Source organism: Meriones unguiculatus, chromosome 4, assembly GCF_030254825.1.
Source record: "Meriones unguiculatus strain TT.TT164.6M chromosome 4, Bangor_MerUng_6.1, whole genome shotgun sequence".
NCBI lineage: Eukaryota > Metazoa > Chordata > Mammalia > Rodentia > Muridae > Meriones > Meriones unguiculatus.
In genome coordinates this window covers 110,937,765-110,953,255 of record NC_083352.1, presented here as the reverse complement: position 1 = coordinate 110,953,255, position 15,491 = coordinate 110,937,765, and the positions used below count along the sequence as shown (strand labels likewise).

The 15,491-nt window shown below is 55.0% G+C and overlaps 1 protein-coding gene across 5 annotated transcripts in view; it reads right to left on the bottom strand.

Moving 5' to 3' along the window:
• Atp9a (ATPase phospholipid transporting 9A (putative)) overlaps positions 1-15,491 on the bottom strand; it is a 100,709-nt gene that overhangs the window by 7,878 nt on the left and 77,340 nt on the right. For all 5 annotated transcript variants that reach the window (XM_021634837.2, XM_060382782.1, XM_021634835.2 and 2 more), the window contains exons 16-23: positions 11,583-11,675; positions 10,326-10,409; positions 9,289-9,459; positions 6,625-6,723; positions 5,904-5,993; positions 5,654-5,798; positions 4,780-4,844; positions 2,002-2,157 (exon numbers count right to left, since the gene is read on the bottom strand). In XM_021634837.2, the coding sequence (XP_021490512.1) occupies positions 2,002-2,157; positions 4,780-4,844; positions 5,654-5,798; positions 5,904-5,993; positions 6,625-6,723; positions 9,289-9,459; positions 10,326-10,409; positions 11,583-11,675 (903 nt within the window). The remainder of the gene's footprint in view (positions 1-2,001; positions 2,158-4,779; positions 4,845-5,653; positions 5,799-5,903; positions 5,994-6,624; positions 6,724-9,288; positions 9,460-10,325; positions 10,410-11,582; positions 11,676-15,491) is intronic.

Genomic DNA, 15,491 nt, shown 5'->3' with positions numbered 1-15,491 from the left:
CAACACTGTGCCACGGGGAGCCCGGCCCCTCTGACACACTTCCACAACCTCGCCGCGGGGAGCATCACCCCCCAGTGGCTTCTCAACCAGCTGGGCCATACAAACACGCCCGATGGGGTCGTTCTGCAGACCCGCATCAGAAGGCCTTCCCTTTGCACTGGCCATAAAGCCTGTGTCTGGACGAGGGTACTCATGGGAGATAAAGACACCGGGTCTTGCTCACCAGAGAGTGAGCCCTGTCATAACTCACTGCCGTGGGCAGGAGCAGAAGCAACAGGGCCAGCCTCACCTGAGAACTGCAGAGTGGACACCACGGGAATGCCTAGGTGCCGCAGATGGCGGCTCCTCTGCCTGCTTTCGTGGATGCACCCAGGGACCAGATCACTGATCTCCCAGTGATTAAAACCACTGCTCGGCCTGGTCCCACTGGTGAATTAGCATAACGGTCTGATGACAGATTAGCATAAATTAAGAGTACAGATGCAGCCTGATGATCCAGGGCAGCTGTGTAGCTTTAGAACATCCCCCGCCTCTCTGCAAGAGGCCAGAGGGGAGCTCTCCCACGTGAGAGGCGGGACAGGTGCCTTGTGCAGGGCGAGCTACCTTCCACGTGAGCTGGCCATACAGCTCTCCTGCAAGTGTGTGTGTGCGTGTTTGTGTGTGTGTGTGTGTGTGTGTGTGTGTGTGTGTGTGTGTGTGTGCGCGCGCACCTGCCTGTGAGCTTTCTACAGCACTAGAATGGAGGTCAAAGGGCAGCCTGTGGGAGTCAGTTCGCGCCTCCTAACATGTGGGTTCCAGGACTGAACTTGGGTCTTCAGGCTTGGCAGCAAGCACCTTCACAGGCTCAGCCATCTCACCAGCCTGCCTTATGGTCATGAAATGTCCTACTAGGTTTTACTGGGGATGGTGAAGGTGCCTTCAGCTTGAACTCAGGTTTTCCAAGTTCCAAGGGCAAGGCCAAGGCAGATCCTAGCGGTTCACTTCACAGGTGGAAAGGTCGGCCTGGAGTCAGGGAACAGTGTGTCCAGGGGCCTTACAGCTCCTCAGTGGCACAGGAGGCAAATGTTCTGATCACCAAAGTCAAGTACTTCACCTTGAGGCCTACGGACTGGCTGGGGTGGGGAATGAGTTCGAAACCCGGGCCATGAGCACATGCCTTCCGCCTTCCACAAGCTGACAGATACTGCCTCAGCCGATTTCCAGCGAGGTCTGAGTCTGAAGGGCAGGTAACACTAAGACCTCCCTGGGATGAACAGATCTCACGCTGACTCAACCCCAGCCTTTCCACCTGTAAAATGGGCTCAGGCTACGGGGAAAGACGGGAGATGCTGACTATATTGAAAACACTTAGCCAACAGCCAGGATAGAGGATGCGCTCCAGAAAGGTGAGTTAAAGCCAGGGGCAGTGGCCCCTGACTATAATCTAGTACACAGGCTGAGGCACACAGATTAGCCCGGGTTCCTTAGCAAGACCCCGTCTCAAACCCACATTTATTCTTGGTGGTCACCGCCTCTTGTCTCTGCACACGTTAAACAGGAGCTGGGGCACTCATTTGACCGTCACTCTGCCTCTCCCTCCTCGTGGAGGGACTTGGCTAGACGCTGTCAGCTGGGCTGTGAGCAGGCAGAGATTTAAACTGGCCAGGTGGGGCCACAACTCTAAAGTACTGTCCAGCTGCTGGCGTCTTCCGTAAGAATGATTGTCACGAGCACCTGAGCATGGAGATAACTGCCACCCACCTGGGCATGGGCCCATGTACCAATGTGGAGGTGCCAGCTGCTCACCCAACCTGGGCAACTGCCCATGTACACACATCAAAAGGTACCAGATGCCTGCTCACCTGGACAGTGCACCTGTGTGCACCTGTGGGAGGCGCCAGCTGCCTGCCTACCTGGATGCCACGCCCATGTGAAAAGGTGCTAGTGGCCACCCACCCGGGCAGCATGTCAGTGCACGTCTGTGAAGACGTGACTCCCTGAGCGCCACCAGCCGCCGCGCACCTGCATGGTACTGATGCAGAGGCTCCGGTGGATCACAAACTGGCTGAGGGCTGCCGAGCGCTTGTAGCTGTTCCGCCCATGGACCATGAGTAACCGGCCGAGATGCTTGAACTGGGTGATGGAGAAGTCTGCAGCCAGCGACGCCTGCTTCCCTTCCTGCAATCCGCACACAGAGGTCAGGGCGCATTTCTCTTTTTAATTGAAACAACAAGACATGACAAGGGGACCTTTGAAGACATTCAATAATGAGACTCTTTGGTTTCAGGCTACACACAGTTGGTGGTCCAAGTCAAATTTGATTTAAAAAGAGGAATTTACTTAAATAAAAAACATACTAAATCGCAGATAGTTGTAATTTGGAGGTCAGAGGAGTCTAGTATTAAGTCACCCTCCGCCCCCCCCCCCCCCCCGTGTGTATGGGAAGCAAAAAAAGCATCCAGTGGTTGCTTTATAACATTTAGGGTCCTAAAGGGTTAAACATGGATGAAGCCTGATGCCAGTCAGGGTGGCAAAACCTCCCTGAATGGTCCTGCATGCTCGAGAGCATGGCGATGGCTCGCAGGGCACCCGCACGGTGGCATCTGTGTTTTAAGAGGCAGAAGACCTCTGAGCACTGAGGGAGAGGGACAGCGGAGCCTGGTCATGCGACCCAAAGACACGCATCCCCTGTCACGATCTCGCTACATGGGCCGCTCAGAGCAAGCTGATCCAAGGACTCACTGGCATGCTAACTACTTCAGGACTATCAATGCAGGGCTAGCAAGACGGCTCAGCAGGTAAAGGGGCCTGCTGCCAACCCTGATGGTCTGAGTTCGAGCCCCAGGACCCACACGATGGAAGGCGAGACCTGATTCCCACAAACTGTCCTCTGATTTCCACGTGAGCTGGGCCATGGACATGGACACACACGTACTCCCGTTCAAATAAACAAATAAATACAGTATGTATCAATGGCATGAATGCCAAACACTCCTCCAAAAAAAAAAGAAAAATCGGGGAAGTGTTTTACATTAAAGAAGATTAAAGAGACACGAGTGCACGCTAATAAGGGAAACTCGGGGTCCTTGATTATTTCCTGGAGCTTTTGTTCTTAAGCTACAAAGACATTTTGGGGACAATCGGGCAAAGTGCCCGTGACTCATTAGGTCAGCATTACATCTAAGGCGCAGGGGACAGGGTTGTTGCGGGGGAGGGGATCCAGCTGCTGTGCTGATGCAGGGGGATGCTGCTGCTTAAGGCCCCTGCAAAGCATTTAACAGGAACTATGTGCAATCTACAGTCAGAGGGCTCAGAGGGAGAAAAAGCGGAAGTCAGAACAGGTGAAAGATGGGGGAAGGTTGACAGAGCCCACTGCCAGACAGCAAATGTCTTGAACAAATGATGTTTTAAAATATGTATAATTAGTGTGTGTGTGTGTGTGTGTGTGTGTGTGTGTGTGCGCGCGCAGCGGCGCGGACACTCTCGACCACTGGGCCGCATCCCCAGGTCAAGGTAGAAGCTTACAGTGCTGTGTTTTGCTGAAGTGGGAACAAAGACTTGAAGCTGGGCCCAAGGGCCGAGCCTAGTTGTTCAGTCTGAGTTCTGACGCAACAAGGTGCGTGGTGCTGAGGACAGCTCAAAGAGATGACGGCCTTGATAACAAGGATGGTCCTAAGAATGAAGCTGGTGATTTAAAGAATAAGTAAGTTAGGGCGAGGGATAGGAGTGACAGCTGTCCCCGTCTCTGAAGAAGAAAGGAGTTCAAGACGTAACAGATCTGAGCAAGCTGCGTGATGGAGTGTGTGGTGTGTTTTTAATTTAAAAGCATACATGAAGATAGTATATATACGTGGATAAAATATGCGTAGACAGTACCTATGATGAATGCACAGACACCCATAGCCAGCAATGCACAGAAAACACTTTTGGAAGATGACACAATGCACTAGTTTGGTGTAAGTAAGAGGCAGAGTGGGCGTAACTTAATTTTTTTTCGTTGTGGTGAGCACTCACTGCTTTTAAATGCTGAAATCTAAAAGAATCATGATATAATTTTTAACAGAAGGCAAACTGTTCTGCTTGTTTACAGCAACCAATAAAAGGATTGTGTTAAGCTCAGGCATTCTTGTCTTATCTTTAATTCTGTGTCTGTGTACTGGGGGTGGCAAGTGCCCACAAGGCTGGAGAGGGCACTGGATCCCCTGGAGCTGGTGTTACAGGTGGCCGTGGGTGTGAGTGCTGGATGTGGCTGCTCGGAACCAAACGCCAGTCCTCTGCAACATGGCACACACTCTGAACCACTGAACATCTCTCTAGCCACACGCCTCCCCCGGCCCCCACTTTTTGAGGGAGATAGGTTCGGAGACAGGGTCTTGCTCTGTGAGCTGGGCCTGGGGGGAAATTGCCACAACACCTACGCCATCAGCCACCAGAGCTGGCTTGATTGTGCATCTTAAAACCTACGCTTAAGGAATCTGCACAGATCCTGGTACAAAGCCTCTCCTGGGGACCACCCGCAGAGAGAGTGCAGTGGTGCAAGCCTCAAGGAAACAGGAGGAGCGTGAGTTCATGGGCACCCTCAGCTGTGAATCAAGCTCCAGACCAGCCCGGGATACATGACAGCCAGTTTCAAAAAGAAAAAGAAAAAAAAAAAAAAAGGAAGAAAGAAAGGGAGGGAGAGAAAAAGGAAGGAAAAAGGAAGGGAGGGAGGGAAGAAGGAAGGAAGAAGGAAGGCAGGAAGGAAGGAGAAAAAAAAAAGACTAGAAACTCCATCTAGAGGGGCGGAGCAGACATACTCACCTTGCCCTCCACGCCCACACCGCAGTCGGATTCCTGGATCATGCTGACATCATTGCCTCCATCACCTGTGGAGCACAGGGAGCAGAGTTGAGAGGCGGGAATGGAGACATGAGAGAGACACAAGCGAGTATGCACCCGGTGTCCTCTGAGTATCAGTCTACAGCCTGCCTTTCCCTGAGGGTGGACTATGCCCCACACCACGTATCCAGCCACCTTCAAAAGAGGCAGCTGCTGAGTGGGGACAACCAGGCAGCCCGCCAGGATCACATGCAGCAGCTGCTGGCATCCACCACTGCAGGCCCTCCTCTCAAGGTGACACAGACGTCCCTAGTACGCTGTGGCTGGCACTCCTCATACTTTGGTCTTAGCACACAGAGGTGAGAAGGTCACCGCTATTGTCCCCACCCTGCTGGCATGCAAACGAAGGCCCAAGCAGGTCAAGGAAGCCACTCGGGATAGCCAGTCAGTGACCATCAGGTTGAGAGGGTTGAACCCGGATCTGAACTTCAGCACGGGGACTTCACCCCTCTGGGATGCCATGGCCCTCTGTCACGTGCAAAGGAGAAAAGGCCCTTCCCTTCAGGCACGTTTGTCTCTCTCAAGGGACATGTGAACAGAGGCCACATAGGGGAAACTAGCGTCTGTGGGAAGAAAGCAGGCATGGCTCGAGCCAAGAGGCCTGGGAAGTCTGAGTACACGACAGCAGAGCTCAGGGGTCCCCGTGAAAAGGAAGTCCGGAACATCTGAAGGGCAGGGTGCCCAGAGAGGGCCAGCAGGGCCTCCCATGATGACTGCTACCACCCAAGCAAGCCTGACTCCCGCCCAGGCGGCCGGTTCTCCTCAGGGGAGCCTCCTGCCGCCCAGGTGGGCTTACCTACTGCACAGGTGAGCTTGCCAGTGCGTTCCTGGAGCAGCCGAACGATCTGGGCCTTCTGGGTCGGGGCACAGCGGCAGCACACCACAGCTGGGCACTGGCAGGCCAGCTCCATGAACTCATACTCATAGTACTTGAGGCAAACCTGGGGCGGGAGGGGTGTATGTGTGTGTGTATCAGCCAATACTGCCACCTCCCTGCAGCCCACCGCAAGAAGAGGTACCCCACCCATAAGTGCCCCAGCGCCGACCTCCAGAGAGTCTCCAGAGATGACCAGGGCGCAATCATGCTTCCTGCGGAAGGCGTTCAGCTCAAGGTGTGCTTCCCCGCGGTTGGTCACCTGAAGGGGGACAGAGATGGAGAAGGTGTGGCTCTCTGGAAGCGGCCAGACAACAAGATGAACGCTAGCCTCTGGGAGCTTGTGTAGACAATGTCCTTCCCAATCCCATCGCCAGCTTGTAGCTAAAGGATGCTGTGGGCCAGAGCCTCTGTGTGTGATGCTCATCCCTTTCCACTTCCCAAGGACTCAATCTGCACACAGTCAGAACGGGACGGGCACCATGAGGACCTCCCGAATTGCACCTCAGGAGACTGAAGCTGGGAGGTGGTGTCACAACCAGAGCCCTGGGGAGCAGTCCTGGGGGCCAGGCACCTGTACCTCCTTTCTCCATACATGCTGTATGGACTCTGTGCACTGTGCTTGGCTGTCGGCAATGCCAAAAGCAGCCACAGTGCCTACTTTGCTCTGCTCCCCAAAGAAGAGCACAACCGCCCAAAGGGGTCAGAGCACAGCAGAGTTCAAGGCTTCGTGGTGGGGGGCCTTAACACTGGCGGAAAGAATGCCTGCCTGGGTCCCTACCCTTCAGTAACCTAGGCAACCATCCAAGGTCCCCTCCTCCCTTTAGAGGCCCAGGTCCAGGTCACAGGTTACAGGGCAGATGCAAACACCGCCCCACAGCAAGATGCCTCACCAGCCGGAAAATATGGATATCTTGGTTTCTGGTCACCAGATGGGCATTCTTGGCTGTGCACGTGGCTGTCTCCAGCTTGTCCCCTGTCAGCATCCAAACCTGAAATTACAGCAGGAAATAGTTGGGGGCTGGACTCTGAAGCTGGCCTGTCCCTGGGGGCAGTGGCGCTCCTAAGAACATCACACCTCCTGAGACTCAGCAGCCCTGTGATCCCCAGGGACAGCCAACCACAGGGCTTGCTGGGTACTGCTCATGGGAGCAGGGCTGACTGTTTGCCAAAAAAGAGCCAGTTGGAATGGGATGTGCTGGGGTATAACTATAATCCTAGCACTCGGGGGGGGCTGAGGCAAGAGGATTGCTGTGAATTAGGGGCTAGCCTGGGCTTCATATCAAGAACCTCCTCCTCAAAAACAAACAATAGAATAAACAAGAACTACAGGCAGTAGATACGGTGGTACATGCCTGTAATCCCAGCAGTCAGGACTGAGGCAGGAGGATTATGAGACTGAGACCAACCCGGGCTGCATCTCCAGATACTACCTCAGGATGCAAAGCAAATGACGCAACATTTGACTGGCGTGGGGCCTCAGATGGAACCGTTGCTGCCCCCAGGGAGCCTACTGCATCTCTCACAGGCTGACAGGAGGGTTCACAGGTGGCACCTAAGCCGCTGAGGCTCCAGAGCCTGCTGCTTCACCTCACAGGGTGAGACCCTGCAAAGTGTGACTGGCTTTCTTGGCTCAGTTTCTGTGTCTGTCCAAAGGCTAGAGTAGGCTTGAACCCCAAATCTTGGCAACCATAGGGCCTGCCTGACCCTTTGAACAGGAACGGGACAGAGAACCCTGTCTGTGCTGTATCAAGACCCTTGACTTGGGGATGGGACAGTGTTGAGGAGGTGAGCCTGGGGCAAATCTGACCACATCCCCAGTGGGGCAGAGCTGAGACTCCCCAGGGAGGCAGGAACAGGGGCCTGCCACAGGGGCCCCAAATGGTCCTTCTGCCACTTTCTTGTGATGAACTTGCAAGCCAGTGCAAGCTGAGCCCCAGGGAGACACAGTCCATGTGAGGGCTGCCTGCCGCCCTGTGTTCACTTGTCCCTGTGGGTCCCCCATCTCCGCGACCGCCCCTTCTTCTGAAGATTTATTTTTATTCTATGTGCATGAGTGATCTCCATGTGTGTAGGCCTAGGCCTATCAGCGTGCCTGGTGCCCACAGGGGCCAGAACAAGAGGACGCATCCCCTGGCACCGAGGTTGGATGGCCACGTGGCTGCTAGGGACTGAGCCTGGCTCCTCCAAAAGGGCAGTCGGGGAGCCCACGAACGCAGCTGGGGCCACATTACGGTGTGCTGGAGGAGGGCAGACCCCACATATGACAGCGAGGCCGTAAGGTTACAGTGGAGCTCAGACACTGCACAGCAAGCAGCCGAGTGATGTCGGCACCCAGCACGCTCTCCTGGGCAGCTGGAGCTGTAGTGCATGTACCACTGTCAGCCACTGACTAACTGAGTATGTAAGAACAGCACAGGCTTATGTGCCCCTGGCGGAGCTCATTCCTAAACGCCACAGAGAGCTGACTGGGTAGCCGGAGGTGGAGGCCTCAGTCGGTGCTGTCCAGCGACAGGCCAGGGAGGCGGCTCCGGAGGGAGGTAAGAGTGTTGGCTGCGTCAGCACAAACCCCTGAGTTTCATCTCCAGCACCACGTAGGAAGCCACGTGTGGCTGTGTGTGCCTAGAGCCTCAGTACTGGGCTCAGGGGAGCGGCGGAGACAGGAGGGTGTCGGGGCTGGCCGGCAGCCAGTCTAGCCCCAGGTTCAGCGAGAAACCCTAGCTGGAGGGAATACGGCGGAAAGCGATGGAGGAAGACATATGATGCCATCTCTGCTGTGCCCACACATGGATGGGTGCCCATGTACCGGCCCCACGGGTGGCGTGCTTGTCTTGAATGCACAGAGAGTCCTGGGTTCCATCCCTAGTGTCACATTAAAAAAAAAAAAAAAAAAAATCTAAAAGAAACAGCTACAATCCCAGCTCCCAGAAGATAAAAGTGGGAGGATCCGGAACCTGGGGCCAGCCTGGGCTACATAAGCCCTCTGAGCAATGGCCTCAGCCCTCAGGATCAAGGCACACCCTCAAAGGTTCACCAGTCCTCAGTCGCCCTCTACTGGCCCCTCGAAGGAGCGGTCTGGATTGTTCTCACTCCAACAGCAGCTCCATGGGGGGAGGTTTCTCTGCTCCTATTGGGTGGGCATGCCTCTCTCACTGAGCTGGTCACCCCACTGAATCACACTGTACGGCTGGATACAGGGCTGCTGTGAGTGACTGGGAGACACGTGCCCCTGACCTTCAAGGAGCCAGGTCCTGTGGGGAGGCAGCCTGTGGAAGCACAGCCATGCGGGGTGTTTTCCCAAGCCACGTGGTCAGAGGTGGGGCGCTCTCGTTTCCCCTGACTCCTTCTGCCTTTTGCTGCTTTTCTTCTTTCATTTCTTCCATTTCTTGAACAGGGTCTCACTGTATTCCAGGCTGGCCCTGAACTTGAGATGCTACCACTGACTGAGGTTACAGGCAGGTGGCACCATGCCCAGCCTTCCACCCTCAACGCCTGGCTAAAGCTCTTAACGCTGCTGCCAGGCCGCTGGCCACACTCTGTCTCTTGGGCAGCCCTACCTTGATGCCTGCATTGCGCAGCGTCTCCAGCGTGGGCCTGACGTCGGCCTGCAGCTGGTCCTCCACACCCGTCAGGCACAGCAGCTCCATCTCCATCTCCAGGCTCTCGATCACGGTGGCCACCTTGAGCGAGCGGTCATGCACACTCAGCTTGGCCTGGGCATAGCGGGCCTGGGGAGCGGAGAGGTAAGGCTACAGCGTGCCAGGCTGCCTGGGGCCGGAAGGGCCTCCAAGGTGAGCACTGGCCTCCTGTAGATGACTGACTCCAACCCGACCTGCTTAGCCCCTTTATCTGTCAGTGACATCCGTGGGAAGGCCAAACTGCCCTCTCGGGATTGTGTGAACAGTCACAGCACGGAAGGAACCTGATAACTAATGTCTCATGAACAAACACATGGGGCACAGCTGAGAGACAGGGCCAAGCCAACTGCTGGGGGGGAGGGGGGACCTTCTAAGGACCTCAGAAGCCTGTCCCTAAACTACCCACACCCTGGCAATCATGAACGCCAGCCTTATGCCAGGTTCCAGGGACACAGGCATTAGCCAGATAAGGTTCCACTGGGAACTTGATCTATGGGGTGAGAGCCGCAAGCAGACTAGAGATGGAGCTCAACCCTAACCCCAACACTCAGAAAGCTGAAGCAGGATTCTAGGCTAGCCTGGGCTACAGGCAACACCTTGTCCCAAAACAGTGATAAGACAGGCAGACTGAGATGGGGCAAGAGGTGTAGATGATGATCTATTTCAGATCTTCCTAAAGCAGGTGACGAGGAAGGTAAGCCAAATGGGAGATGAACGGGAAGTGACAGGTGGCGCGGGAAGACTTCCTGGAGAGGCGACATGTGATGATGGAGTGAGGAGACGGCCCTGGAGTGAGCCCCATGCAGAGCAAATGGCATGAGCAAAGGCCCTGAGCTAATGGGGAAGCTAAAAAAGAGCAGGACGGCTAGAACGGAATGAGCAAGAGGGTGTGCCCCTAGGATAGGTGACTAAGGAGGTAGGTAAGGGACGAAAGGCCAAGGTCATGAGCCACTTACTTCAAAGTCTTGGTACTGCTCCTCTGTGAGGGACTTCTTGGCCACCACGAGCACCCGCAGTCCCTCCCGGGCCATGTTGCCACACTGCAAAGCAGACAGCCATCAGAGGGGATCTGTGCTGAGGCTCAGGTCTCAGAGCGCCCCAGGCAAGCCAAAGGGTCGGGAAGAGGGCGGTTAAGAAAACTGCCTTCCCCTAGAGCTATGGTCCCCAGCGGCAACCTTCTAGCTGGAACTGCAGAGGGGCAACCGGGATGCTAGGCCAGCACCGTGTCTCCCAAAGCGACACTGTAAGGTTACACACAAGCATGGCTGGCTGGCTGGCTTGGTGGACAAACTGGGTGGGCTTCGGGTTAAACACCATCCACCATGGCTGTGCCGCCGCTGCGCCCCTGTGCACCCCCGAAACACGGGGGCCACAGACCATTTCCACAGGCTGAACATGCCCAAGCGCAAGCCCAAGAGAAAGACACGGGCAGGCCTGCCATCCATCTGTGTGTCCCTCCTGGCCCTGGAGGCATCCTGTCTGCAGTCCCCCGGGGGGAAACTGCCTGGAGCTGAGGGCTGGCTAACGTCAACCAGCGCTCCTCCCTCTAGCTCACCCACTGGTTAGCTGGGATCTGTGGCCCCCAAGATCTTCACCTCCTGTAACTCCCCCACACAATCACCTTCCCCTTGAGTGTGGGCTGGACCTTGTGACTCATTCCCAACACACAGAAGGAAGGGATGCTGTTTCTGAAATCAGGCCACCGAGGATGGGGCCTTCCATCTTATCTGCCCTCTTCCACGAAGCCAGCCGTCACACTGGGGGTACCCGTGAAGAAGCCCTCAGGGCAAGGGACAAAGGGTGGCCTCGGCCAACAGCTGACAAAGACCCAAGGCCTTGGACCCCAGCCCCAAGGAGCTTCGTGCTGCCCTCACCAATGACTGAGCAATGAGCACCAAGCTCTAAACACTGTGCAAGGAGCACCAGGAACAAAGAGTGAGCTCAGACAACATCCCTTCCCAGGTGGGTATTCAACTGACATACTGCCTTATGGACATCCTGGCTGTGGTCAACGGGAAACCCTGAAGCAAAGACCTCAGCTGAGCCATACCCAGAGCCCACACAAACGGAAACGCATGCTGCTGAAGCAGCTAAGCTTTGCAGCAGGTACTGCTGTGTTGCTTTATGGTAGTCAGTACCACAGCCACAGCGGACAAAGACCCAGTCGCCAGCCCCTGGAAGGACCCTGCCTCAACTCACTAGCCCGGGCTCACCTCCTCCTCCAGCCAGTCATTGTACTGGACAATGCCGGCCATGACAACGTCTGCTCCCTTCATGTAGAATGTGATTTCCCCCGTGGACTCGTCCTGGAGAGAAGGACAGAAGGTGATGAGCATGGAGGCCAACGCCAGGTCTTACTCACTTCCTGTGACAGGCAGTGTACAAAGTACTTCGAAGAGCCCCGTGCTTTTAAGAGTTTTTGTTTGTATTTTAAATATATATTTCATTTACCCATTTTCATATGTACGGGTTTCTGCCCGCACGTATGCCTAGTGCCCTTGGAGACGGGAAGAGGGCACTGGATCCCCCGGGACTGGAATTACAGATGGGTCTGATCTGCATGTGGGCCCAGAGTTGAACCCGTATCTTCTGGAAGAGAAGCCAGTGTTCTTAACTGCCTCACCATCTCTCCAGCCTCCTAGAGCTCCCATCTGGCCAAAGATGAAACACAGGGGCAGAGGGGAGGCTCACTCAGGGGCAGAGGCCGCAGAAGGCAGAAGAAAGCTCAGCTGGGAGCATTTGGAAACTTGTCACATGATAAAGCACGATCAAAGAGAGCCAGGACTTTTGTTTGTGAAGTGCTGCCACTCCAGCTGGAACTGCACGCACCCACGCACGCACGCACTCGGCCTGTTTCAACTGTACCCATGGGCTGTGCAGCGGCGGCTAACACTGCTCCATAAACAGCAGGAAGACAGCGAGGCCGAGTCGGGGGCCCTCCACATCACAGCACTGTTTCCATGTGGGGCTGCCCTGAGCCTTGCAGGATGCTGAGCAATGATGGGCCTCCACCCACCAGAGGCCAGGACTGGCCCCATGGTGACAGCCACAATCTCTCTAAACACTAGGAGGTGTGTCTTCTAGGGAGACACCTAATCTTTCTCTACGTGTCAGGTCATGTCCTCAGCTATCCACAGGCTGCACACGCCTGCATCACCGCTGAGCCCTGCACGGGAGGGTGACAACCGGCAGTAAATGACCTCTCATACTCTGGTTCACCCGACTCTGGCTCAGCCTGACAGACACAAACACTCAGCCTGGTACCAGTTCTTAGCCAGGAGCGCTGGGTAAACTGTGCCTCCTCTCTCTGCCTCAGTTTCCTCACCTGTCAGGCAGGAAGTGCAGTGCATGCCTACGCACTGACCACAGTGAACGAAGCAAAAGCACTGTTGCGTGGCACCTGGCCTTTGGCCTCACGTGGAACGTGGTGTTCGTGACAGGGTTCCTGATAGTGAGGGGTGCCCCAAGTCCCTCCGGCGCACTCTGTGGGGAGGAGGCTCAGCCCAGATTTGTAGCAGGAGACCCAAGACAGAGGCTGTCGGCTGCCACAGCTCTGAGGTAAGCTGCAGAGAGGCCTCGGGTGCTGCCGCACACAACCAAGATTTCATCACCAGGCTCCATACCTCAATAGTGCGGGGGGCCGAGACACTGGCACTGAGGAATGCTGAGGGACTGAAGGCGGGCGACCCTGGCGATGAAGAGGGCACGGGAGCAGGATTATCAATACGTTATGCATAGATCTACTCTAGAAAGTGCCAAAGAACTACCTACAAAGTTGCCTCCAACTATGAAGTAGAGGAGCTAAGGGATGGCCCAGCAGGTAAAGGGCTTGCCACAACCATGAGGACCTGAGTTCAAATCCCTGCTACGTATGTTTAAAAAAAAAAACAACAAACATTAAATAAAAACTTTAAAAGGCTGGACATGACAGCGTGCGCCTGCAGTCCCAAAGAAGGAGTCTGCAGCTTGCTGGCCAGGCAATCTAAGTGAAGTGATGAGCTACAGGGTCAGTGAGGGAACCTGTCTCAAAGCATAAGGTAGCGGGCGAACGAAGATGACGCCTGCCATCGATCTCTGGCTCCACTCGAACCCATGCACAGGTGTGCACGCACACATACGCAAAGATTAGCTGCCCAAAGTTAACCACGGATATGGCTCCTCTTTTGACGAATCCTCCGAATGCCCTTTAGCCGCAGTCCAAGCGTCAGAGCGACACACTGACTCAATCTCTCCCGGCCCTCCCGGCCAAGCAGAGGCACCTACGCTTTGAGAGGCCCACTGCACGCTCTGCCCAGGAAGGATGACCCTCGGGCCAAAAGAACATGAAAGCGGCAGGGGGTTTTCTCCCTTGCCCCTTCCGGAACGCGGTCTTAACACCATGGCTGCAGGAAAGGTCACCCCCACCCAGCTTCCTTTACCAGAGGGGCTCTGGCCAGCTCAGCCATGCCGTCCAATATAAATACTCCAGCCATTATCTCCTCTGTGTGAGTCATTTCCACCCACCCGGTTCATCCCCAGTTTACTGTGTTCCCATATTATGGCGAGATGACACCGCGAATACACAGCAATGGGCTGGCCGTGCTGCTGTGTCCCCCTGGTGTCTCTGTCTGACACCTGGTTACAGACCTCACCGATTCAAGGCCAACGGTGTGGTCTCCAGCAGCGATGCTACGCCACTTCTCCGCATGGGAAGCAGGGAGCCTAAAGGGACATCTTGTACAACGTGGGAAACCCAGTTCCTTCAGAAAGATGTGCACAAAAGTCCTGGCAACAGGCCGTTCCCTGACCCCTTAGGAGGCAGGCTCTCAGACACAGAAGGAAAGGGCGGAGGGAGGGATGTCGGGAACAGGCTGTGAGCACACTGCGAGCTTACTCACACCAGTCTAAAAGGCTGGGTACGATATCCCGAACCTAGTCACAGGCAGAAGGAGCTAGCTCCCGCCTGTAATCCTGGCACTTGAGGGTTGGTAGGCTGACAGAGGCGGGCTGCTGTGTATGTGAGGCCAGCCAGGGCCCCAGCCTGTGAGCCTGTCTCAAATGCCCTCCAACCCCGGGAAGCCAAAAGAACTGAATGAAACCTGTCCACAGCGGGGACAGTCACATGCAGACAACGAGCTCATCACTCCAGCACAGCAGGACACGGTTTCCCGGACTTTGTACAGCAAACATGTATGGACAGGCTATCCGTCACAGGTGGGCCCCACGAGATGCCAGCGGCACCCCATTCTTGGATGGTGACAGCTAGAAAAGTGGCGACTTTCAAATGTCACTCCAAGGAGAGTCACTGAGCTGGGGAATCCTGGCAAGGTGGGTCCAGAGTTAAAAAGCTTCCTGAAGCCTGGAACCAGCCGGAAATGGGGGGACAGGCAGGCAGGGGTGGAACATTAGCTCACTAGTGGGTATTCTCCAAATGCCTAAGGCGGTACATGTGAAGGTATGCGCTCCCAGAATTTTTGGTTGTTGTTGATAACCAAGAATGAAGAACGGCCTATTTAGAAGGAAGAGAAGGGGACCTGCAACGGCCCAGTGGGTGAAGGCACTTTGCTACCAAGTCTGAAGAGTCTGGTTTCCCACATGGTGGAAAGAGAGGACCAAGCCCCACACATTCACATGTGCACCATGAAATCTTAGAAGAAGCAACACTCACAGTTAAGAAGCTAGCACATGGGCTGGAGAGAGGCTCAGCAGGTAAGAACGCTGGCTGCTCTTACAGAGGACCCAGGTTCGAGTCCCAGCACCCACAACCATCTGTGACTCCAGGTCCAGAGGATCCAATGCCCTGTTATAGGCTCCAAGGGCACCAGGCATGGGGTATACACATGGGGTATACACAGAGAGAAGCAAAACACTCACACATGGAAAATAAGTAAACCTGTAAAAAAATCTAAAGGCTCTAGAATAGACATGCATACATACACGTAATTTTTAAAAGAATCAGAAGAAGTGAATGAGATAAGAGTATCTTCCCTCAGAACTCCATGCACACATTAAAATCAGCAAAACTGTCTTCACAGCGTAACTTCCACTACGTAGATACACCTAGACACATAGGTGCATACGCACACACACACACACACACTCCCTCACACACTCACATACACACGCTTCAGTAAGGAGATGGG